The 24,033-nt window shown below is 41.4% G+C and overlaps 1 protein-coding gene across 2 annotated transcripts; it reads left to right on the top strand.

The window, feature by feature from the left end:
• Positions 1–1,820: 1,820 nt before the first annotated feature.
• LOC146555724 (uncharacterized) lies at positions 1,821–23,039 on the top strand. Of its 2 annotated transcripts, XM_085251951.1 has the most exons (24): positions 1,821–1,957; positions 2,901–3,103; positions 3,189–3,293; positions 4,478–4,573; positions 8,354–8,464; positions 9,155–9,278; positions 9,956–10,412; positions 12,137–12,204; positions 12,294–12,537; positions 12,643–12,809; positions 14,998–15,220; positions 15,310–15,458; positions 16,996–17,087; positions 17,232–17,389; positions 17,464–17,609; positions 18,545–18,797; positions 18,886–19,001; positions 19,080–19,311; positions 19,410–19,543; positions 19,645–19,894; positions 20,155–20,285; positions 20,479–20,731; positions 20,899–21,005; positions 22,274–23,039. In XM_085251951.1, exons 1-24 carry the CDS (start codon positions 1,918–1,920, stop codon positions 22,279–22,281), a joined length of 3,867 nt encoding a protein of 1,288 aa, XP_085108077.1. In that variant the 5' UTR covers positions 1,821–1,917; the 3' UTR covers positions 22,282–23,039. The 2 variants fall into 2 exon arrangements, 1 of the variants encoding a protein (XP_085108077.1); XR_014889186.1 differs by lacking the exon at positions 22,274–23,039 and having other exon boundaries at positions 20,479–20,796.
• Positions 23,040–24,033: the final 994 nt, after the last annotated feature.

Raw genomic sequence — 24,033 nt, 5'->3', positions numbered from 1 at the left:
TAAAAGAGGCAGATTTGCTCCAGCACTGCAGGTCTGGTACTGTTTGTGTACAGCTTCTGGCTAGCTCCCAGCTTTGTTTTGACTTTGTGTCAATTCTCTTAATGTTCAAACAAAGCAGCCAGAAGTGGATGCTGTAATTCTGAAGGAGGAGAGGTAGCTGAAGAGAAGACACTTCTGATCAAAAAGAACACAGAGGCTGATCTCATATTTGCTAAAAGACTTCCTGATGAGCCCCAAGACGTTTGCGAAAATAACCTGTGGAACGACGAGACAAAAGTTGAACTTTTTGGAACTTTTGAGTCCTGTTACATAAAACTAACACAGCATTTCAATAACCTCCTAGGACCTGATTAAATAAATAACCTAAATAATAAATGACCTAAATACTCAGTTTTGCTCTACAAGGGCCTGATATCCACTTACGAGGACATTATAGTGCTACTGTTCTATCAAAATTTTAAACGAATATCCTCATTTGTGGCTCTCATTTTTCTTAAAAACAAAAATAAGTTTTAAAAAAAAATCTGGTAATTCTTTGTTTTTACATTCATCAGGCCCCAATGTGACCAAATATCAAAGAGAAATTAAAAATGCATGCAGTGGAAGAGTTCGGGTCTTAGGAGGTTAAAGGAACATTACACCAACAATCAAACATGGTGGTTGTAGCGTGATGGTCCAGGGATGCTTATCATGAGTTGTGAAAGAGGATCCCCAAACGAAGAAACTGTCCGAAGGGTAACAAAAGAGCAGGAAAACAGACAGAAAACTAACTGGCAGAAAAACACTGACACTGACAAAGAATAACTACTGAACTGGAAGTGATCAGAGCTGAGAAACAATGCACAGAGCCAATAAAAGTAGACAGGGTAAATGAGACCAGAGAAAGTAAAACTGAAAGCTAAACATACAAGCTTGACACAGATGGGCACGGAGGAAAGACTAAGGAAATAGCAAGAAACTAAACAGAATAAAAACATTAACTGAAAGAAACTAAAGATAAAGATACTAAGAGGTGTGATCAACCATGGACCATGACATTTCTTTGCCCATCTGAACCTTCTCCATGACTGTGATTTGTATTTGAGGTCTGAAGAGTACAAGGTGAAAGAGGCAGGAGAGCACACTGTGTCCTGTGCTGGTCACTGTTTCAGAAGAGGTCTGGGTCCACTCCATCTCAGTTAGTTTGTCTCTAGGAGTGGTTGGATATTGTTGAAATAGAAAACACCTGATCCTCACAGCACCAGATGTGCAGCACAAAAGGAACGGCATCTTCCACACCCACCTTCTCCTGGTAAGCAAACTGCAAGGCGTCCAGCAGCTTGAAGAATATGAGAAGTCAGTGCAGCTGATCTGAAATCAGAGAAAGGAAACGTGGAGCAGAGTTGTTCAAACAGGCAGAGATGAGCATGAAACTGTGATCAGCCATGTGATCAGTTATAGGCGAATAGGCTTACATGCTATCCAGCAGTAGAAATTGCGGGCCTCAGTAAAGTCTACGCTCCGGTTACGGCCCTGACAGCATCCCTCCATAGAAACAAACACAACACTGAGCCAGAGGAAAACCTGGTCGGACCTGATGGCGGTCTGGCGCCATCTAGTGTTATGAAATCAAAATTTCCTGGTCGATCCGGTCTTCATCAACCAACCAGGAAAGAGGGCTTGCCGTGATCTGGACTGAGGCGGATGAGACCAGAAACCTTTGTTCTGCCTTTTCCTCCCAGTACCGAGTAAAACCTAGAGAACATTCATACCTCCAACAACACTGCGCTCGTATTTTGCTGCTTGGCGATCGCAGATGGTCATTTTATTAATCAAACATTTGCAGAATTCATTCATTAGGCTTTATACATACATTTTTTTCCCGATAGCTACAACCCGAGGGGGACAACTGGCCATTTTTTTTCTGTCAGCTGCGAAATGGAAATAAAACGCGGAACTGAAAGTGGAAGCAACCGAGGTGCGTGTATCAGAATAAACAGGGGGGAAAAAATCACGGTATCTTATCTTATATGATCCCCGATCTTTGTGTTGGTAACAATGATTTTTACAGTGACCTCAACGATAACGGCGATTGCCTGCTTCTGTTCTCTGTTGATATTCCTGCAGTATTTGGAGAAGGACTCACTTAATCCACAGTTGATCTCATTAGAAAGTGATGGTTGTTTTCCTTCACTCCGTCAGTGGTTTGGGCTAAACATCTGTGCTATCAGAGCATTATTTCTACTTACTAGCCGTATTACCTCTGCCAGAAATCCAATAGCTTGTGCATCCTGCATTAAAAAGGTCAGCAATAAGTCGTGTAATCCGTGTTGTGAGTTTGTGGGGGAGTTTGATGGATGCCGCTGTCAGTGCACCTCGGAGCAGCGCTGTCATGTCATTATTTTACGCAGCACTTTGCCACTACACGTCAAATTAACTTATGCATCCTGTGCCAGCATATAAAGCGTCAGCCGTCAGGTGGATGCTGTTCACTCAGGATCCTCAAAGAAAGGCTGTCGCAGCTTGTTTGCACTTATTCTGAGGTAGTTTCCCTTTTGTTTTGATTTTGTTTTTTGTCTTTCTTAGCGTATTTACTTAAATTACATCCTCTTTTCAGGCAGACAGGCTCACATCACAAAGAAATCCAACATAACAGAGGTGATTTAGTGACTTTCTTGAAAGTTAGGAGCGAAACATCATTGCGAGGCGGACATTCAGATAAGAAAATGAATGAAAAACCTTTCTAAAATTTTCTGTAAAGCTTGACCTGCTTGCTGATTACCTAAGAAGTTCTCACAAAGTGTGAAGCCAGCTTGATATAAATCGCTGCTGCTGTAGGACACACGGTGTTGTAGGCCTGTAACAAAACAATAAGACATTTGTCTCTGTTGTGGTTTTGCTTCTTCTCTCCTACTCTTCAGGTAATGACCTTCCCCTCCGTTATCTTCGGCTCCTGGCCCCACCCTTGCAGCTTTTATCAGCTGGAGTGTGGCAAGTTGTGCAGCAGGGACTTGTGGATCACTACGGGATGCTGGAAGAGTTTGTTACCATGGTGACGGAGCTGGTCCCAGAGCTGATGAGCTACAGTCAGAGGGCTCAGCTCATCCTGGGACTCAGGGCCAGGGTCAGTAGTGTTTACGTTTTGGTCATACTGAGAGGAAGCTAAAGCTGTAGTCATTTAAAAATATCTGATTTTTGTGTATAACCAGCTGGTTCTGGAGCTGTGTCGAGGGGAGCATCCAGTGGATATGCAGATCATTCAGCCACATCTGGACAGAATAAAAGCCCCTGTCAGTACTGCCAAGGATCACCACGTAAGTGAACTTTAGCAGGAAAATGCACAGCTGTGTAAAAGCTGAGCGCTAGGTTGACTTAGCACATACCTGCTATGCAGTGAAGAAGTCCTCCTTGTTTTGTTTGGGGGGGGGGTTCTCATTAAGTAAAACTAGAGTGAGTTATTATACTAGTACATCTTAAAAATATATAGTGTCATTTAAACATTTGGGGGGGGGTGCTATTTAATTTAAAAAAGAACTTTCATATATTCAAGATTCATTATACGTAGTAAAATAATTAAGGCCTTTCTTTGTGTTTGTTTAGATAATTATGGCCACATTTTAAAAGAATTGATTAAATTGATACTGAAATGGTATAAATACCAGTTCAACCTGCTGACTTGACAGTTGTCCAGATGATGATCATCGACACCCTTCACAAGGAGGTTAATCCACAGAAGGTCACTGCTGAAAAGGCTGCCTGTTCTCAGAGTTCTGTATCGAAGCACATTAACTGAAAGTTTGCTGGAAGGGAATAGTGCGGTGGGAAACTGTGCTTGGACAACAGGGCGCAGCTTTGAGAGGATTGTCAGTAAAAGTTGATTCAAAGAATTTGAGGAAGGAGCGGACTGGGGTTGGTTTCAGTATTATTTCCGGGCATTTCATCTGGAAATCAAGATCTTAGAGGAAAGAGTGGAGTCACTAATCTAAAATGTTTGAAGTGCCGTGTGAAGTTCCTGCTGCCTGTGAGGATATCAGGGTGCCAATTCATCTGCTGGTGTTGGTGGTGGTTGGTGATGTTACAGCACGTCTGCGTTCACCTGCTGTGAAGCTCATGCCAATCTACTTTTTCAGCAGGACTTACCACTGCCTACTGTGACTATTACATGGTTTGCAAACTATGTTATTCCTGTACTTGATTGGCCAGATAACTTGGCTAATCTATTAGAGGAAGAGGAAGGTGAGAAACACCCAACCCAATAACACCCAAAGATGAACTGAAGGCTACTTTCAAAGCAACCTGGGCTTCAGTGTCACCTCAGCAGTGCCACTGATGTGGTAAAGGAACCTCGACTAGGAGCCTACTTAGTGTTTAAATCCACAGGAAATAGTTTTGAGATTTATTTTAGGAAATATTTTAACTATTTGAGACACTGGACTTCTGATTTTCATGAGCTGTAAGAATATATTCCTCTTTTTTTTCGTGTGTGTGTTTATATCAGGTCACCATCAACCACGTGGAGGAATCGGAGGTGAACTTTGTGGAGCTGGTGCATTCGTTACTGGAGGATCCCTCTGAAAGAAAATATTTTTTCCAGGTGAGACATCTTGCAGAGACAAACCAGACACATTCAAGCTTTCAGGAAGACTTCAGTAACTCTGATAACACTCTCAGAGTCATCTCAGAATTCACATCATGCCCGACCTTGAGGGTAGATGGAGTACAGTATCAAAAGACTAAATGAGGATTCACTTTTGTCAGCCAACACCAGAAACGTGAGGCTGAAGTGGGCTCACCAAAACTGAGCTGCTGAAGATTGGGGGTGGGGGAGGGTGTAGCCTGGTCTGATGTGTCTTGGTTTCTGCTGAGGCACACAGATGGTAGAGTTACAATTTGGCATCAAAAGTGTGTCAACTGTAAAGGCTGCTGGTAGCGGTGTAGTCATATGGGGATGGTTTCTTGGCACATTTTTGCCTCTTTTGAACCATTAGGACACCATTGCTGGTATGAAGCTGTTATGATGCCTCTCAGTTTGTGGCTTTTGTGGCTTTCTTGATCAGAAATGTATAGTACTGGTTCTAGATTACTCACCAGCACCCAGATATTTTTGGTCCTTTAACTTGTTGAACTCTAATTCCTGGTGACACAGGCGGAACATCTGGTTTCACAGGCTGTGCCGCCTGGTCTGTTGTTTAAATATAGACATGTGTGGTATCGACAGAAACTTCAGAATCTCAGCTAAAAGCTCCCAAAATTATTTCTATGACTGCCAAACACAGCTCAAACGACAAACAATCAAAGATAGCACGAAAAGATGTAAACGCAAAGTGTCGAGTCACCTGCCAGCATGTACGCGGACAAGCAACGTCTCTGCTGAAAGCGCAGAACTCACAGATTCCAAAACTCCAAGTTTCATCACACTCCAAACAAAATTTACCACACTAAACTAAACACACAATTACCTTTGCTCCCTTGCTTCTAAAAATTCCACCACGATAAAACCGCTCCTGCCGCACACTTCCATCTCCCAGTGTGCTTCAAGAGCAGCTTCCCATCGCTATTTTGTCTTATTCACTTATTTACACACAGATGCAATACACACCACTCTGCGTACTTTGCGGCTGTCCGTGTTTTTATTGCTTTGTTTTGCAGAAAAGACCTCTGATAATAAAAGCCTAATTTCTGCTATTCAACACCTAAGAAATTTAAGCTTTCGTAGATGGTGCCAAATTGCCAAAAGCTTAGCTATGCTTCCAATAAAACCTCTGAAGTGACTTTGCTCTGTGTCACTTCAGCAGCGTCCATCTTTGTCTAAATGCTGATTCATGGCTTTCTTTAGTTTTTGGTCTACTGCAGCAGATTTTCACAGGGGTTATGTGCTATAAGAGACACAAAAAAGGAGTCCAGGAAAGACTTCTTCATATTTTGCTTTGTTCAATCCTCAGTACCTTTGACACAATGGCATTTGCTGTGATGGTTACACCTAAGAGTAATTCTCACAAGTGTAAGCTTTATTTTCATATCAAGATGGTTTACACAGATTTTGTAATTGTAGAGAACTAATCGAATCATTTTGGGCATGAAATTTTCAAGCAGGAGCCTCAGAAAGTCCCTGGGGTTTTAAAAGGTTAATCATGGTTTAAATATCACCATGAGATGGAGGCGGCAACAACTTTACATTTTCCAATGGCTACTTCAAGTAAAAGTGGCCTTAAAGTGGCTTTATGAGACATCACAGTGAGTTCAGTGGCCTCCCCAGACACCTTTGGGATGTGGTACAACTGTGAAGTTGACTGATGTTAGACATGTCAGCACGTGAAATCCACGAAAGAGATGAGGCTGTATATGCATTAGGAGGTGCTTTAATTACGGGTCTCTATAACATAAGGCACAGATGATAAATAAGAAGACAGCTCTAAGTTTGGTGCAGGGAAAAGCCTGTTCTAACGTTTGAGTCTAAGGTTTATTTTTTAGCACCTGGCGGCTCTTTTTTACTTCTGATCCGTAAATAATCTGCATCTTTCACGTGATTCTGTTTATTTTGAAAAGTCTCAACAGGATCTTGAGCTTTATTGTGAAAGGTTTATGTGGAACATGAACAAGCGGACACGCGATGCTGTTACCGTCATTGTTGCTAACCACAACTCATAAAAACATGCGCTTGTCCGTCCATAGTGTGGTTATATAAAATATAAGAGAAAGAGAGAACTTTAAGAAATGAATATAGCCACTACAGTGACCATCAAGACGATGAAAAAATACTGTCGTAAACAGTTTATTTTGTGACACCACGAAACAAACAATAGCTAAAATGAAACATAGACGTTTTTATATCGTCATCCGATATATATCTTTATATCGAACAGTCCTAATGTTTCCTGACAGCACCCCTTTATAGCTGTACCTCTCTTAACCAAGGGCATTCAGTTAAAATTTAAGGAAGTCCAGTTAGAGAAAAGTTCCTCAAACAAAGTTGAATAAATTCATTATAACTAAATGCAATATATTTTGAAGTAACCTAATATTTGTAACAGTATCTGTATATAGTTTACAATTTGGTGGCAAGAGCTTCTTGGCTCTGGACGGAGGCAGTCACACTTTCTCCCTTATCTTTCCTGCTTGGCTTCTCATGTCTTTTGTATAGTCTCGCTTATTCTCTAACCCTAAGAGAGTCTCCCAGACTTGTTCTCTAAAAACCTAAAGAAGAATTATGGATTTGATCAACTGGTCCCTAAATGCAATTGACACCCTCCTCTCGACGAGAAGCCTGAGTTCGGGAGAGCCCGTGACAAGACATTGAAGACACCTTTCCGGAACCATGATAACAGGGTTCTTGCTGATCGGCGCTGGCTTGGCCCTGGCTTATCAAAGAATAAAGAAAGCTGAAACGGCTGTTCAAATCCCCACAAGGCTGCCCGCTATGTTGATTGGAACGATGGAGCGAGCTGTGGCTTCTCAGAATGGGCTCAGATGCAGCACGGATGACATCTTGGAGACGCTTGCGGGTGCTGTGAGTACTGAGACCGACCGACAACATCTGACAACATCTCGGAGAGGCTCACGGCTGTCGTAAACGCTCATGCTCTATGAGCAAACTGGATAACATCTCGGTATGGATGGATAACATCGTGGAGAGGCTCGCAGCTCTCCAACGAAAACCTGTGACCAGTGACGGACGTTAGACAACTGTAAAATTGGAAGCAGTTTGTTTGCACTAACCAAAACAGCTACCATCTTCATCTCATGCGGCCCCCTGGCGCCAGCTGGATGCTCAAGGCAAAAACTGACAGGAATAACAATTCTCCCTTAGATAACAAGACCGTGTTGTGACTTTCTCCCTCCTCATTCAAGGCCACTCGCGTCGACCGAGGACTGTTGACTTTTGCCTAACTGGGTGAAGGGACCCTGCACTCACCCCCCCCTCCAAACGCCTTCGAAGCTTATGTCTTCTATGTTGTGAGATGTGCTGATTCATGTGCTGAGATGTTTTTTTCTGTTCTTAAACTGATCTCCCCGTTGGAGCTCAGTCTGGGGGGAGTTATTTTTTTCTCCTTGTCTTTGCTCGTGTTGTGCATTTTCCATTGTTATATCTCTCTGGCCTGTCTACCCCATGTGATGTTTGTGTAATGTATGTATGGTCGGAAGGGTAAGATGGAGCTGGCACGGCTGGCAGCCTTAACCCAATTTCCCTCGGGATGAATAAAGTATTATCAATCAATTGAGTTTGCATTGAAAAATTACACCAAAAAAAAGTTTTTGAGAAGTTTCAATTAAAAAATAATGAAAATGTGTAGTCTATCCATCCACTTTTTTCTGTGGTCCGTCTATTGGTGACTTAGGCTCTTAATCATTCTGTGCCTTTCTTTCTCACTTGCAGGAAATCTTCCCGGTATATTTTGGCTCAAAGTACGACGCAGCACTAGAGATGCTGGTGTGGGAGTTCATATCCAGACTGGAGGAGCTGCTGCCCGTCCCAGACTTCACACAGGTGCTGTGTATCTTTGTGCTCGTCCGTGCCAGGCATCACTAGCCTGTTGCCTGATAATGATTGTTACATGACACTTCAGCTCTGTTTTGTCTGTCCCGCTTAACTGTATAAATGTTAACATGTCCAGATTGGAATTACATTAAGAGACATTTAGCGCTACTGTGGAGACAGCAACACGTGAACATGTGAATTTATTGTTGATTAGTTTTGCTTGTTTCTTCTTTTTTTTTTAAAACCTGTTGTAGTTGTGCATCATATTAACACAGTGCACCTTATCTGTCTCCACTGGCACGTTTCCAAACTGAACAGCCATCAAAGGCTGACTGGAGCACAAAGACTCAGCTGGGGCTCAGCTGTCTGTACCGCTGTGGAGAAAGGAGGGTTAACAGGGTGCACGCTCACCAGGGCCTCCCAAAAGGCTCATTCCCTTTTTAGTACTGAGCCACTAGAGAGAAACACTAGAGCAAAGCTAAATTAGAAGCAGTCCAGAGTATTAGAAATACACGTGTTCACATCAACTATATTTAATTACATGGATCACATATTCTAGCATTAAGTCTCTTCAAATGAATTTAAATTCTTTATTTAATTCTATGATATAGATCATTTTGGCTGTATAAACAATTAATTTAACTAATATAATAAATAATTGCAGAATTACCAAAAATAATACCTTGATTTTTCTTTCAGTTGGCCGCCTTGCTCAGAGACACTCCGTCATTCCTAGACGACTGTTTGCAAACCCTTTTCCCCCCAGAGGACATGAAGGCTGTACTTGAACACCACAGAAACCTCGGCCATTTTAAAGAGAAAGGTACTGCGGGCACGCACTGGTGGGAGATAATTGCACTTCACCGTGTCCTGAAATGTGTCGAGAGAAAGGCTCGTAGCTCAGCGGCACTGGAAATGTGGCGCGAGGGCGTTCTGAGATTCATAAATTGAAAATGTTATTTGCAGGTAAAATATTCATGCTTACTTTGAACTCTTGTTGTGTTGTTGTCACAGGAGTGCTATGTTTTTCTCTCCATTAATTTTGCTACTTAATTCCCCATACTTCCTAAATTATGAATCCCAAAGCCTTGTCATAAAAAAAAAAAGCTCACTGGAGTTTGTGTCATTCAGTTTTATTTATGCAAGACGTAGTTATTCTCAAGGCGCTTTAGAGTCTGCGGTAAAGGCTTTACACTATTATAGACAGACATCCAGTCCCTTTGTGAGCAAGCATTTGACAACAATGGAGAGAAAAAACGTCTCTTCAACAGGAAGAAACCTCCGGCAGAACCAGGCCCTGAGAGGACAGCCATCTGTCGCCATCAGCTGTTGGGGAGGGAAAGCCAGGAGAGAAAAGTAGAGCAAAAAGAGATCACAAAGAAATGCCTAGACAGCCTGTTTATGTTTATTTCAGTTGGAGTTTGGACATGTCTGACAGCTGTTTTATTTGTGTTTAAGTTGAACCAGAGCTTTAATAACAGTCTAATCGCTCAATTGTAGATCCCAGATTATTACCCATGGATGACTGCATCCTCACCTCCCTGTCACTGCCTCCTGGGACCAAAACTGTCATGGAAACAGCCTCCTGCTCACCTGCTCTCAAAGACTCCGACCACAAAGGACTCCTCAGCGCTCCCGTCAACGCAAGCAGCACGGAGAAGTCAAGGAGGAGCTCTGAGCCGATCAGGCAAGGACCGAGGGAGACGAGGGACTCTGGCAGTTGGCAGCTGCAGGCTAGAGCTGGAAACATTTCTCAGGAGAGGAAAGTACAAAACATAATTAGCACACTGCCATGCGACGAAACCATAGACCTCACTACATCCAACGAGACTGCAGACACGGATTCAGAAGCCAGTGAGAACAACCAAAGCTTGAGGGCAGCTCGCATTCTCAGGAAGAGGAAGCTGAGCGGAGGTGTGGACATTCCCACAAAGCAGCAGGAGACTTCAGCTTTCTTGTAAGGTTTCCATATGTTAATATATGTTTTATTCATTTGTTGCTAACAAACGGTCGACATCACATGTTTGCGTCTGTCCATAACTTTATCTGTTTGATCAAAGTCGTGCTAGGATGTAGGTCTACTGGTCCGCCTTTAATGTTTGGTTCAGACTGAAATCTCTCCCCAGGACGTAAATGATTTCCTATTAAATTTTCAGCAGATGTCTACACTGCAGAGAGCGTGAATGCTAATATAGAGTCATGCGAAATAGAAAGTACAGGTTCTCTCATTCACGAGGTTTGTTTATAAAAATCATCTGGTCCTTAGCAGGACTTAAAATTATGGAAATACAACCTCAGATGAACAACAAGGCGTGACATATTTCACAGAGTCATTATTTATTTAACAAAAAAAAAGAGCCAAACTAGAAGAATAAGCAGTGTGTAAAAAAAGTACAGTGATCCCTTGTTTATCGCGGTAGTTGCGTTCTAAAAATAACCAGCGTTAGGTGAAGTCCATGAAGGGGCCAACTTTATTTTTTCCAATTATTATAGATCTTTTAAAGCTGTAAAGCCCCTCACTACACACTTTATACGCTTTTCTCAGACAGGCATGAACATTTTCTCTCTTTCTCTCTTGTTTAAACACTCTCAAAGTTCAAACCTTCGTGGAAAAATAAGTTCAGTATTATAAAATGAAACCAAAGATCAAACCCTGTTTTCAGGGCCAGAACATGGGAATAGAGCAGCTGCCAGAGAATTCAACATTAATGGATCAATGTTACGGAAGTAGAGGAAGCAAGAAGAATGAGTTGAGTAAAGTTTATCTGACTGTTTTGTTTCGCTTAATGCTCCTTATAATTTGGTGTGCCTTTATGGTCCGAAAACTTCTACCTTCCTTTAGGATGTCCAGAAGTCCAACTTTTTGTGCGATGGTTAGCATCTTCCTCTGCGTTTTGGGTGCAACCGCAGGTGCCTTTGACGGTGCAAAACGTTTCGTCGACATTGTTGTGCTTGTTGGGGAGAAAACTTACAAACAAACAGTACAGCACTTCAGAGTCACACTGCTAGCGATCGAAGATTTATGTACATTTGACAACCTGAACACATTCTGTACTGTACAGGAGACAGTGCCTCTAGGAGACAGTGGTCTACAGCCGATCAGGACGCGGAACACAATGTGCCGTAAAAAAAATTTGCACAGAAAAAATCCACGCAACAGCGAGGCCGTGAAAGGTGAACCGCGTTATAGCGAGGGAGCACTGTACACCTTTACCACTTGCTTGGGTCAGTAGCATCCAGTTGCTGCTCATCAAATGCACTTAAATAACTGATCATCAGCAGTGATCTTAGAGAAGAATAGCAGCTAGCTGTCAATCTGCAAAGGGTAATAAAGCAATTTCCAAACAATTTGAAGCCATCGATCTAAAGTGAGGAAGATTATTTATTAGTGGAAAACGTTTTAGGCATGTTTTTTGTTTCATTTCTTTTCACAGAAAGCTGTGCATAAATGAATGAATTGCAGCAAAGCTATAAAAAAATGGGCCAAAATTCCTCCACAGTAATGTGAAACATTGATAAAGTCACACGGTGTTGTTGGTAATGGTGGTTGATCATAGAGTGCAATTCATTTTTTACACACTCCTGTATTTCAGTTAGAACAGCGTTAAATAAATAATTACATTTGATGAGAAAACGGTTTGTAAGCGAGCAACTCCAATTGTAGTTTTTTAACCTTTGCAGGGAGTCCTCAGTGGATGATGAGAATTCAGGTGAATCTCCTCTCATCTCCATATGGGGAGATTATACAGGTGTGTGCAGTTTATACATGGTCTCAATCTAATATTTGGTTTTGTATTTCTAAGCATTGCTTTAACTGAGTCTTCGTGTTTCATTTCAGACTCTCAGGAGGGCTCTTTTCCAGTTGTAACGGACACAAAAGTTCCCTGGTCGGATGAGGAGACGCTCCATCTTCTCGACATCTGGGGGAAGGACTCCGTGCAGCGAGCTCTGAAGGGCTGCTTGAAAAACCGCCACATATTCACCCAAATTGCACAAAAGATGGCAGAGAGGGGCTACATGAGGACAGTGGAGCAGTGCCAGACGAGGATCAAACGACTGAAGAAGTGCTTCCGTCAGAACAAGTGGGCATTTAACGACACAGATTTTGAAGCTCTCGCTGACGTTTGTCAGATATGTTCACTGATCCTGTTGTTTTCTCCCTGATCTGTCGCCGGAGGGAACTCCAGGCTGGAGCATAAATTTTACACACAGCTGGATCAGGTCCTCGGCTCATCGGCTTCCTTGGCCGTTCCTGAGATCACCTACGACGTTGAGGAAATTATCGATGAAGACGAGTCCCGAGACGGTGATGATGACTTGCAGTTTGTCGGACAAACGGGCCACCTGGAAATTGGTAGGAGGTCACATATTTGTACTTAAGTTTAACTCTTGCAGCACAATTGTTAGTGACATTAAAAGCTTTTCTGTCTTTTAAGGCTTCATACAATTTTGCATCTGAAAGAAATGCTAAGGATTACAGAATTTACTATTTTCCCTCTGACTCGTAATGCTGTTTGTCCGTCCAGTCTTTGAATCCAGATGTTTAAGTCTCATTGCTACAGTCGTATAAAATCATGCACAAAGCCGTGCAGGCTGCCATTGCAAACATTTGTGAAAGAGTGGGTTGATCTAAAGAGCTCAAAGAATTCAATAATAATAATAATAATAATAATAATACATTTTACTCAAGGGCGCCTTCAAGAAACCCAAGGTCACCTTACAAAAGAACAAAATTAATAAATGGAGCAATAGTCATAAAATACATAAAATGAGTTCACTTCTCTGGCTCTTGACGAAGGCGGTCAGACTTTCTCCCTCTCCCTTCCCTTATCTTTCCTGCTTGGCTTTCTCATGTTTCTGTCTAGTCTTGTCTGCTTCTCTCCCTCTACCCTGGAAGAGTCTCACAGTCTGTTCTCTAAAACCTAAAAGAGGAATTATGGATTTGATCAACTGGTCCCTGAATGGAATTGACAACCTCTTCTCGACGAGAAGCCTGGATTCAGGAGAGCCCATTGAAGATATCTACCTTTTTGGAACCATGACAACAGGGTTCTTGCTGATCGGCGCTGGCTTGGCCCTGGCTTATCGAAGAATAAAGAAAGCGGAAACAGCTGTTCAAATCCCCACAAGGCTGCCCGCTATGTTGATTGCAACGATGTTGGAGCTTGTACTTAAGTTTAACTTGGAGAAGCTTGCGGGTGCTGTGAGTACTCCGACAACATCGCGGAGAGGCTCACGGCTCTCCAACGGGAATAGTGAGGAACCGGTAATGGACATTAGACCGACTGTAAAATTGTCATGCAGTGGTTCGCACTAAAGCAAGAACTCCACCATTATTTCATGCGGCTACCATATCGGCGCCAGCTGTGGTCTCAAGGCTGGAGCTGAATGTAACAAACAGTTTCTCCCCTGATAACAAACTGTGTTTAGACTCTTCATTCCAAACGCCCTCGTACGCTTATCTCCAAGGTCGAGTCGGACGGCGGGTCTGGGCCCAGCGCTGGAAAAATAGCGGCAGGGCAGGATGGCTGTGTCTGCATCGGCTTACTTCTCACCCCTGCTGCTTGTCACGTGCTTCGTGATATTGTGATGTGGACATTTGTGTGCTCTTTGTGACTTGCTCATTGTGTTGTACATTTCAGTGTTTTTCCGTAATACTACCGGTCTCCGACCTGTCTCCCCATGTGATGTCTGTGTTGTGTATGTAAGCTTTGTTGATAAGACGTGCAGACGGGACAGTAAGATGAATAGCAGATGAGGATCTGAGAGGGTGGGAAACAGTGGTGATCTGAAGCAGGTCACACAAATAGGAAGGAGGAGATTTATGGATACACAAGTAAGATTTATCCTGATGTCTATGGGTAACCAGTGAAGCTGCTGAAGAACTGGGGTAATATGAGCTCTTGACGGAGTGCGAGTTATGACCCGAGCTGCAGAATTTTGAAGAAGTTGGAGTTTATGAAGGGACCTTATAGGGAGACCAAATTAGGAAGTAATCGATACAGGACGCAATAAGACTATGGACAAGGATGGCAGCAGCATGGGGAGTAAGGAAGGGGACGGCTTGGGTTTCCATAAATAACCAGAGTCGGTTAATATTACGTAATTCGAGCGTGATGGTGTAATAGGATGCCTCTGTTGCCTTTGTTGAAATTTCTTCCCTCCTAGATATTCCACACTCAGCTATTAGTGGTATTATTTCAAAGTGAAAGCATTTATTAACAGTAGCAAATCAACCACAAAGTGGCAGAGCATGTGAGGTAACAGAGTGGGGTTGTTGAGTGCTGAGTCCGTAATAGTCGCCCATACTCTGCTAACTTAATGTCTGCATAGTCCATTAACATCAGCACAGGAACTGTGTATGGGAGCTTCATGGCTTGGGTTTCCATAAATGGTTAGCCCCTGCAGGTGCAATGTGGAGGTGGTCCAGTACTTTTTGTCCACATCATACGTAGAGATGTGTCCATTTTTTTGGACACAGTATTGTTTTGCTCAAAATGGAATTAATACTTCTGACAAAATTCTGTGATTTGTTATTTTAGGAACGAGAAGCGTTCCCTGGACAGACTTGGAGACCTTGGCCCTGATCAACACATGGGGTGAAGATAAGATGCAGCAGGAGCTGAGGGGAATGCACAGAACCGGGCACATTTTTTCCATCATATCCAACAAAATGGCCACACAGGGTTTCTCCCGGACGCCAGAGCAGTGCCAGACGAGGTTAAAAAGGCTGAAATCGAACTTCAGGCAGTGCTACCAAAACAAGTATGTGTGCTCGGAGTGGAAAGAGTAAAAGAAAAGTTTTCGATTTGTAAACCTAATATCTCTGCTCTTTTGTTGTCCCTGCACTGTAGCCTGAAAGGACAGGAGCAAGTTCGGTGCAAGTTTTACAACGAGCTGGGAAGAATTCTAGTGAAAGACTTCCCTTCAGTTCCACAGCTGGAAGAAATACCAGGAGAGCCCGAAGAACGCAACTTTCCTGCCTACACTCATCCAGACATGGGTAAGCTCAGTTTCTCTGCTCAGGAGGACCGTTTAGATAAACAGCCTGCTTCCCAATTTGTTTGCACTGATTGGCTATTGCTTGGTCGAGACATCAGCTGACAAGGAATCTATTGAGCTCATTGCTCCTTTTGGGCAAAGAGCCAATGAGCTCCTGCTGATTCATTTGTAGTGGATTTCACTGTTTGTGAGCCTCCTGGATTTCTCATTTGTTTGTGCAGTACTGCCAAGCAATGACAGCAAAACTTGGAACTTTCTTTCTCTGTTTCCCACATTACAATTGTGATCATGAGCCAGATGAAGTACTACGTCGAGGCAGTTAAATGTAGGGAAGTACAAGATACATGAGCAAAGCTCCACATTATAAAAATCACCATTTGTTTTTGTACTTTCTGATTTTGCCCTCTGGGGGGCGCTGTGGACATGTAACAGATATCTAAAGTTAGAAGTGAATGCTTGTTTTTCTAAATTTTGCACCCACACTTCTTCCATGACTTTGTGTATATTTATTATTATTTCTGTTGTCAGTTTGTTGTATTTAATAACTGTTTTCTTTATTTGTGGTTCAATTTGAAAACCAGAAATTATATTTAACAGCATAAACTTTTGTGTTTATAACTAACTGACTGAGATATACAGAATGGATATCTGCCTTCAGATCATAATCATCTCACTATAACATAATGTAACCTTTTCTTTCACATAATCCATCAGTAGAGTACATGGCAGCAGAATCGATGTAAAGCACAGTGCTGTGCCCAAGCCTTGAGCCACTCATCATTTCCTTATATTCCAAGTGTTCTTAAGCTATAGTTCTCAAGGTCTTTCATAGTTTTTCTTTGAGCATAGAAGCTTTTTCACTCATTTTTAATGCAGTTCTTGTATCTTATTGTTTTCAGAGAAATGAAAGATACTTAACTCAGACCTACGAATCATTCAAGCATAAGACAACATCTATCTTCTTGCAGGATGAACCAGTACAGTATTAACACATAACAGACAACTTGGCAAAAGAATAAATATAATAAAAAATGAAGGATATCTTTGGGCACTTTGTTACTAGCAGTGTGTTGCAAAAGATATCATTTGTTACCTTTTTTTTTTTTTTTAGTTGATTCTATGAAAAATGCCAAAAATGCCATAAGATAGTTTGACAGATATAAAGTAGTATTTTTGCACCTACAAGGTGATTCTCAAAGAGCCTTTTGCTGAAAACTTTGCATGGTTTGCAGTGTTTTCTTTTTAAAAAATGAGGAAAGAGGACAAGTGAAGGACAAAAGAAGTGGTGAATGTAAAAACTATCATCAGATGAACAGTATCTGAAAGTCATGAAGAATAAAGAAGCTCGTGGCTTCTATGGTGTATTTCAATTTATATTTTCACATTTCAATAAATCGCTGTTCCAATCTTCTGAGCAAAATGTAAAGAAATGAGAGGTAGCTCAAGACTTTTGTACGGTATTGTAGTTATCTAAAAAAAAAAAGTGAAATAAGGGATTGTGTATTGATGTGTTTCCTCTTTTATTTCTGCCTCTTCAGAGTCTGCTGTGGAAATTCAGGAGGACAGGAGGAAAGTCCCTTGGTCAGACAAAGAGACGATCATCCTTCTGGAGATCTGGGGAGACCCACAGGTAAAGCACAATGTCACAATCCATGCACTCCCCAAAAAATCTTTCGGAAATGTCCATAAATTTCCTGATAATCTCACTTTATTGCTGCTTCATTCTGTATTACTTCACTTTACTACTTTTACACGGAATTCTACCTTCCTTCAGGTCCAGCAGTGCCTTAGACGCTACCCACACAACGGTCACATTTTCACTGAAATTTCAGAGAAGCTTGCCGCTAACGGCTACTCCCGCAGCCCCGAGCAGTGCCACACGAGGATCAAACGTCTGAAGGGGAACTATCGCCAGTGTCGGGAAAACATGAGGTAAAAACTGCACATCTGGAGTCCCGCACCGTTGGAGTGACTTTGTTTTAACGCACCTGTCTTTCTGCCTCTAGCTCATCTGGGACTGACAGAGTCGACTTTAAATTCTATGATCTGCTGGAACAAATTTTGGATAAGCAGCCATCAACGTCGTCTACCATGGTAACAGACTCCATCGAAATATCAGAAGACTCCAACAGTGAATCGGTAACAGAAAGAGGTAAAATTTCTGTCTTCTACCCACCCCCTTAATGTTAACTCAGAATGGAAGATTGTTTTAATGCTTTTTCATGCACCACAGCTCTGAACTTCTTAAGACCTATTCATATCTATTATGAATGGGCTTTAATTTGCCAAGTTCCTGGTACAAAGTCCATGTGATGTGAGAATCTTGCAGGCGAATGCCTTTTCAATACACTGCAAGTGAGTGTGAATCATGTCTCCTACCTCCTGCACACACAGATGACACCCTCGCCTTAGCAAAACATAAAATTTCCAGAAACCAGAGCTTGTCTGACACAGAGTATCTACTCCTGCATGCTGCATGTGAGAAAGTAAAGGAAAGCGTAAACACCTCATGCACTGCAGGCTCAGTTTTTGCACTGCAGGCTCCTTGTTCTCCACCTGTTTTCTCCTTTGTCTTTCTCCAGACTGCATAGAACATAAGCCTGCTGAATATGCGCCCAGAAATCTCCATAAACGCCTAAATAACTCTTGAGAATGAAATAAGCAACAAAAAAATTGCGCAAAAATCACTTAAATACTGATTAGCATGCAGCCACTATCATCACAGAACCTTTGTGTTCAGTTTGTGTCGGAGTTTTTATTTTACACAGAACAAAACTGCTGGATTCACACAGGGGTAAGATCAATAACAACTTCTTCAATCCAATTAGTGTATAACAAATCACCAGAGGTCCCTATGTAATACTAGACCCATGCTAATTGGCCTCAAAAAATAGTGAGCCCCAAATGCTTTCAGTAACTACATAATTTAAGCCATGTACTGTATGTGCGGATGATTATGATGACTTTAGACTAAAGTGAAGTGAAAGTAAAAATGAATTCAACACAGTTAAAAAAGTATTCCTAATCCCATTTTTCCCATTTTGGATGTTTTATACTCATGTTAAATTTCTGTGTCTCAATCACAAGACCCAGAAATCAACATGTCAGCTGAAAAGCCAGCAACCAGCTCTTGGACAGACGAGGAGACCCTGGTACTTGTCGATATCTGGGGTGAAGAAGATCTCCAGAAGGCCCTGAGGGGTTTCGTCCACAACGGCCACGTTTACGCAGACATTTCCGAAAGAATGCAGGACCTCGGTTTTTCGAAATCCTCGGAGCAGTGCCGCTGGAAGGTGAAGTCTCTGAGGAACAACTTTCGACAGTGCTACGAAAGGAAGAAGTGAGCTCAGTCTTTCCATCGGTTTACCTGTTTTTGTATCGCTCTCTCTGAGTGATGCCTCCGTAACTGCCGTTTTCATTCCCGCTAGATCTGGAAGAAAAGTTGATTACAAGTTCTACAGCCAACTGGAACAAATACTGGGACAGGAAGCGGTTTCTCTTGATGAGTATGATGAAAGGGATGAACAAGAGGAGCAGGATTCAGGTACAGAACACGCGCTCTGCATTAGATTAAAAATCAGCTACAAGTCAGATATCTTACATGTGTGTCTACCTGTAACAGGTGCCGATGGTTTGAACACAACGTGGACAGAGCAGGAGACGGTTGCTCTCATCGAGGTGTGGGCCGCAGATGATGTGCAGCATGGCCTGAAAATATGCGTCCGCAATAGTCACATATTCGCCGAGATATCTGAGAAAATGGCTGCAATAGGCTACCTGAGGACAGCGGAGCAGTGCCACTCCCGGATTAAAAGGTTGAAGAAGACTTACAGGCGTTACTGCAACAGCCGCAGGTAAAAAACAAACAAACAACAATACATGCTTTATGCTTTTTGAGATGATCCAGGCTCGAATGTTGTTGGCCAGCTGACCGTGGATTTATGTTTTCCAGAAATGGAGGGCGGCCCACGGCGTTCCGATACTTCAACCTCCTTGCTCCGGTGCTTGGCGACGAGTCTATTTTTGCCCCTGTGGACAGTACCGATGCCACCTTACAACCTTTGATGGACAATGAGCCTGTCTTATGTGGGTTTACACAGCCAGTCAGTAATACACAGGGTTACTGTGCATATATGAACTAAACTGCCAAAGATGAACACAATAATAAAGGCGTTTCCTCGTTTTAGATGAGCAGCCCTCGACCAGCCGGCTCCTGGTCGACCTGAGCCGAAAGATGCCCTGGTCGGATCAGGAGACTCGCACACTGCTGGAGATCTGGGGTGAGGACGGCGTTCAGCTCACTCTGAAGGGCTGCCTGAAGAACCGACATGTGTTTGACTACATCTCAGAGAAGATGAACGACCGAGGATTTATAAGGACCTCGGAGCAGTGCTACACCCGCATTAAGCGTCTTAAATATGGCTTCCTCCATGAAAAGTCAGTAACGACAAGATTTTGATTCTCACTTATTCTAAACTTGTTTAGATGTTTATTGGTTTTAGTATTGGTTTTGCTTTTAAAATTTTTACATTTGACACGATCACGGGTGAAGGTCCATGTGAAGTCATGACAATCTCAAAAGATTTCAAGAAAGAACTCAACAGAGCATAAAGATGCTCTTTGTCGTTTACAGTAATTAGCATAAAAACTGTAATTAGAGTTCTGGTTGTAACTGTGAGTTTTTTTTACAAATGTAGGGGAGAGTTTAAATTCTTCAATGAGATGGAAAAAATCTTCAGGAAGGAACTGAAAGTCGACGACGTGGCCGCAGACACGTCGGCTGCAGATGAGCCAGATGACTACATACTCGAACTGGGCCCAAAAAAAGGTGTAACTATATGGAGTATGTCACAGTGTGTGTGGGGGGAGCTGCACAGATGTGATGTGTGCTTTGAAAGTGTTGATGAAGGAGTATAGAGAAGGGCACTGTTTCTTTGTGGAGCTAGAGAAACCATATGACTGGGTGCTAAGAGAAGTGTGGCAATGCATGAGGACAAAAATCAATGTTTCTTTTCTCACAGTCCCCTCAGGTAACCAGTGGGTGCCCGACAGCGCTAAGCTGCCCTGGAGCGACGGAGAGACCGAGGCCCTACTGGACATTTGGGGGAGCGAGGAGATCCAGGAGAACTTAAAGGGCAGCGCCAAAAACAAACAGATCTTCCTCCAGATCTCTCAGGTCATGACCAGCCAGGGCTACCTGCGCACTCCTGAACAATGTCAGTCCAGGATAAAGAGGCTGAGGGCTAATTTCAGGCACTTCCTAGAAGGCAGAAAGTAAGCTCAGCAGTTCATTGTTGAGAGGTTACAGGGCACCGTGAGGTGGTGGGATCATCCATAATGTAAACGTGTTTTTATCTTCTGAGCATATTCACACCTCAGAGTTATCAGATTGTAGCTTTTTGTCTTCTCATCAGTCCTGATGTTCTGTGTCGTGTTTTCAGAGGAGAGAAACAAGAATGCAAGTTTTTTGAGAAGCTGGTGCAGATATTTGGCAACAAGTACATAATAAACTCAGACCCACTGGCTAACGATACAGCTGAAGTCATAGGTAAGTCTGACAAAGGTATCTGTTATTTTAGCACAGATACAGCAGCTTTAAAAACGCATACTGTTTGTAGGGTTTACTTCATTTTTACACCGATGGAAACAAGTTATAAGTCTGTTTCCTGTTTCCGGTGTTTAAACTTCATTATTGTTTTTGCTTTTTTAAATCTAGATGTTGCACAGATATTGCTTCATTGATCAATTAAGGTCTTGGTCCATAAGTATTGAGACAGTGAGGCAGTGTTTGTAGTTTTGCCTCTGTATTACCACCACAGTGCAATTTAAGCGAAATAATAAAGATGTCTATGTGGTTCAAACTTTAACTGTCACCTGTTTTCAGAGGCTCAAAATGAATGAAATAAACTAACATAATTTTAAATTTGAGGATTTCTTTTTCATACTTTGATGAAATTCCTTTGCAGTCAGTGAGTCTCTGAAATCTCAGAGATCTCACCAAAGGCTGCCTCCCAGGCTTTTACTGCAGCCCCCTTCAGTTGATGCTTGTTTGTGGGTCTCTCTCTGCCTTCAGTCAATGCACCAGAATTTTGATTTGGGCACTCCTGAATCTTCTCCCCTGTCTCTCTCTGATCGGTTTATTTGACTTTTTCAGCCTAATGATGGCTTCCTTCACTTTTACTTACAACTTTGGACCTCACTAAGAGTTCCAGTAAATAGTTACCAAATGAAGGTTCAACACATGGAAGCGACTCCAGATCTTTTATCTTCTTGGTTTTTAACGAAGCAATGAAGAAACAAGGTTCACCTCCTTGTCGGCTGCTTGTTCGATTATTGTTAGGCCTCTGTGCATGAATATGGCTACATCTTCTAAATAGCTGATGAAATCTTTTTGTAAAACCCAAGGAATTAAAGCTGAAGGTCTGCACATCAATCACATCCTGATTTATGTAAAATCCACTCTGGTAGTGTGCAGAGGCAAAACTACAAAAACTGTGTCTTTGTCCAAAAACTTTTGATCCTAACTGTAGCTCCACATTTTGAGAAAAGTGTTCATTCATGAATTTACTAAATATAAGATCAACAGCAGGACTGCCAACATCACCTGTTCCCAGTCTCCTCTGGCTGTGTTTAGCTACTTAACTCATAAACATGAGAATAGTAAGAGCGTTAGTGAGTTAATTTAAAACAGTACACATAGTATTTACTTCTTAGAGCAGCAAACCAGCTCATTTACACGTTCTTCTTTTGGAAACTTGTTAACTGGGATTTTTGTCAGTCTCAGTTTAATATCTAAAATGTTCCTCTCTGATCCAGAGGCATGAAATCATCCACGGTGACAATGACGCAGCAGCAGCAGAAGGACAAAGAGGAACATCCAGAGCAAGAACAAGAAACTGATCCTTACTGCTGTGTTGTTTACATGACAAAAGAGGGTCTGTCCTGTCTCACTCAAATGTACATTTCCCTCTGTCACCTTCTGCAGACACAAAGACCTACTTCAGGTAGCAATTCAGTGTGTGTGTGTGTGTGTGTGTGTGTGTGTGTGTGTGTGTGTGTGTGTGTGTGTGTGTGTGTGTGTGTGTGTCCCTCAGCTTGAGTGTCTTATTATTTAACATAGCCATGGAACAAAAACAGTGATACTCAGGATTCGAGGGACAGAAATGAATCTTTGACCCATTTGAATTCACACGAAATGCTCTGAACCTCCAAAAACATGTTTTCCTAGTAAATTTATTATTTTGTACTTGAAATTTAAGTGAGTGAATCGAAGCACAACAACAACAATAAATAAAAAAAGAAGAAAATACAAGTGAGGCCTTTGTTATAGCCTCACTGTTTGCCCTTAATTTATGTCTCACTTCTGAAATCTTGTGTATTTACACTTGTTTTTTAAAGTCTGTGTAGTGAAAGTTGAGCTCTTAAGTACTCAGTAGGAGTTAATGTTGTCCAGAATTTTATTTATTTAAATTATTTACATGTATATTCCAAAGTTTTACACTTTAAATATGTTAACACTTCGACCTTACTGAAGTACATGTAGAAGGGGTTTTTTCATATCCATTAAAAGAAACATGAGACATGTCGTTGTGGAGTTTTTCTTTCATTTCTCCTGCTGATTTTTCAGCTCGGATGGTCGTTGAATATTTTATTAGATCCCTAAGAACTCGTGGAAAATGCTGTTTGTTAGGTGGTTGTTTAACAGGAATTATATTAGAAATTATGTTTATATTTGACCATCAAATCTTTAGTTTTGTCATATCGTACTTAAGCACAGCACAAAGATAACAGACGGGCTTACTCCAAGCAATAAAAACTGGTCAACAGAAACAACGGTCAAGCTTAACTGTAAGGAGCTGTAAATTTATCAGGAAAATGTTTTCTGTGGTCACAGACAAGAAAGCATGGACCTCAGTACAACAAGATATTTTTTGCAGATCTTTTATCTTTCTGTGTTTGACCAGGGTGTTTGGCTGCGCTTCTTGACTTCAAGTAAGTTGTTACACACTCCACTTCACAACTCATTCAACATTTTTTTTAGCTTAATATGTCAGTGCAACAGTGTTTTCTGTGCATGAGTTGAACATTGTATATGTGTATGTATATGTGTGTGTGTTATCTATCTATCTATATATATATACACACACACATACATATATATATATATATATATATATATACACATACATACACACACACACACACACACACACACACACATATATATATATATATATATATGTATATATATATATATATATATATATATATATATATATACACATATATATATATATACATATATACATATACATATATATATATATATATATATATATATATATATATATATATATATATATATATATATATATATATATATATACATACATACATACATACATACATACATACATACATACATACATACATACATACACTAACAAGCTGATCTACAATATATATATATATATATATATATATATATATATATATATATATATATATATATATATATATATATATATATATATATATATATATATATATTGTAGATCAGCTTGTTAGTGTCGGTA

The sequence above is a fragment of the Mchenga conophoros genome, linkage group LG17 (genome assembly GCF_057382185.1).
Source record: "Mchenga conophoros isolate Kocher_MC1m ecotype Shallow Benthic linkage group LG17, M_conophoros_male_GT1.1, whole genome shotgun sequence".
NCBI lineage: Eukaryota > Metazoa > Chordata > Actinopteri > Cichliformes > Cichlidae > Mchenga > Mchenga conophoros.
This window is presented reverse-complemented; position numbering and strand designations above follow the sequence as displayed.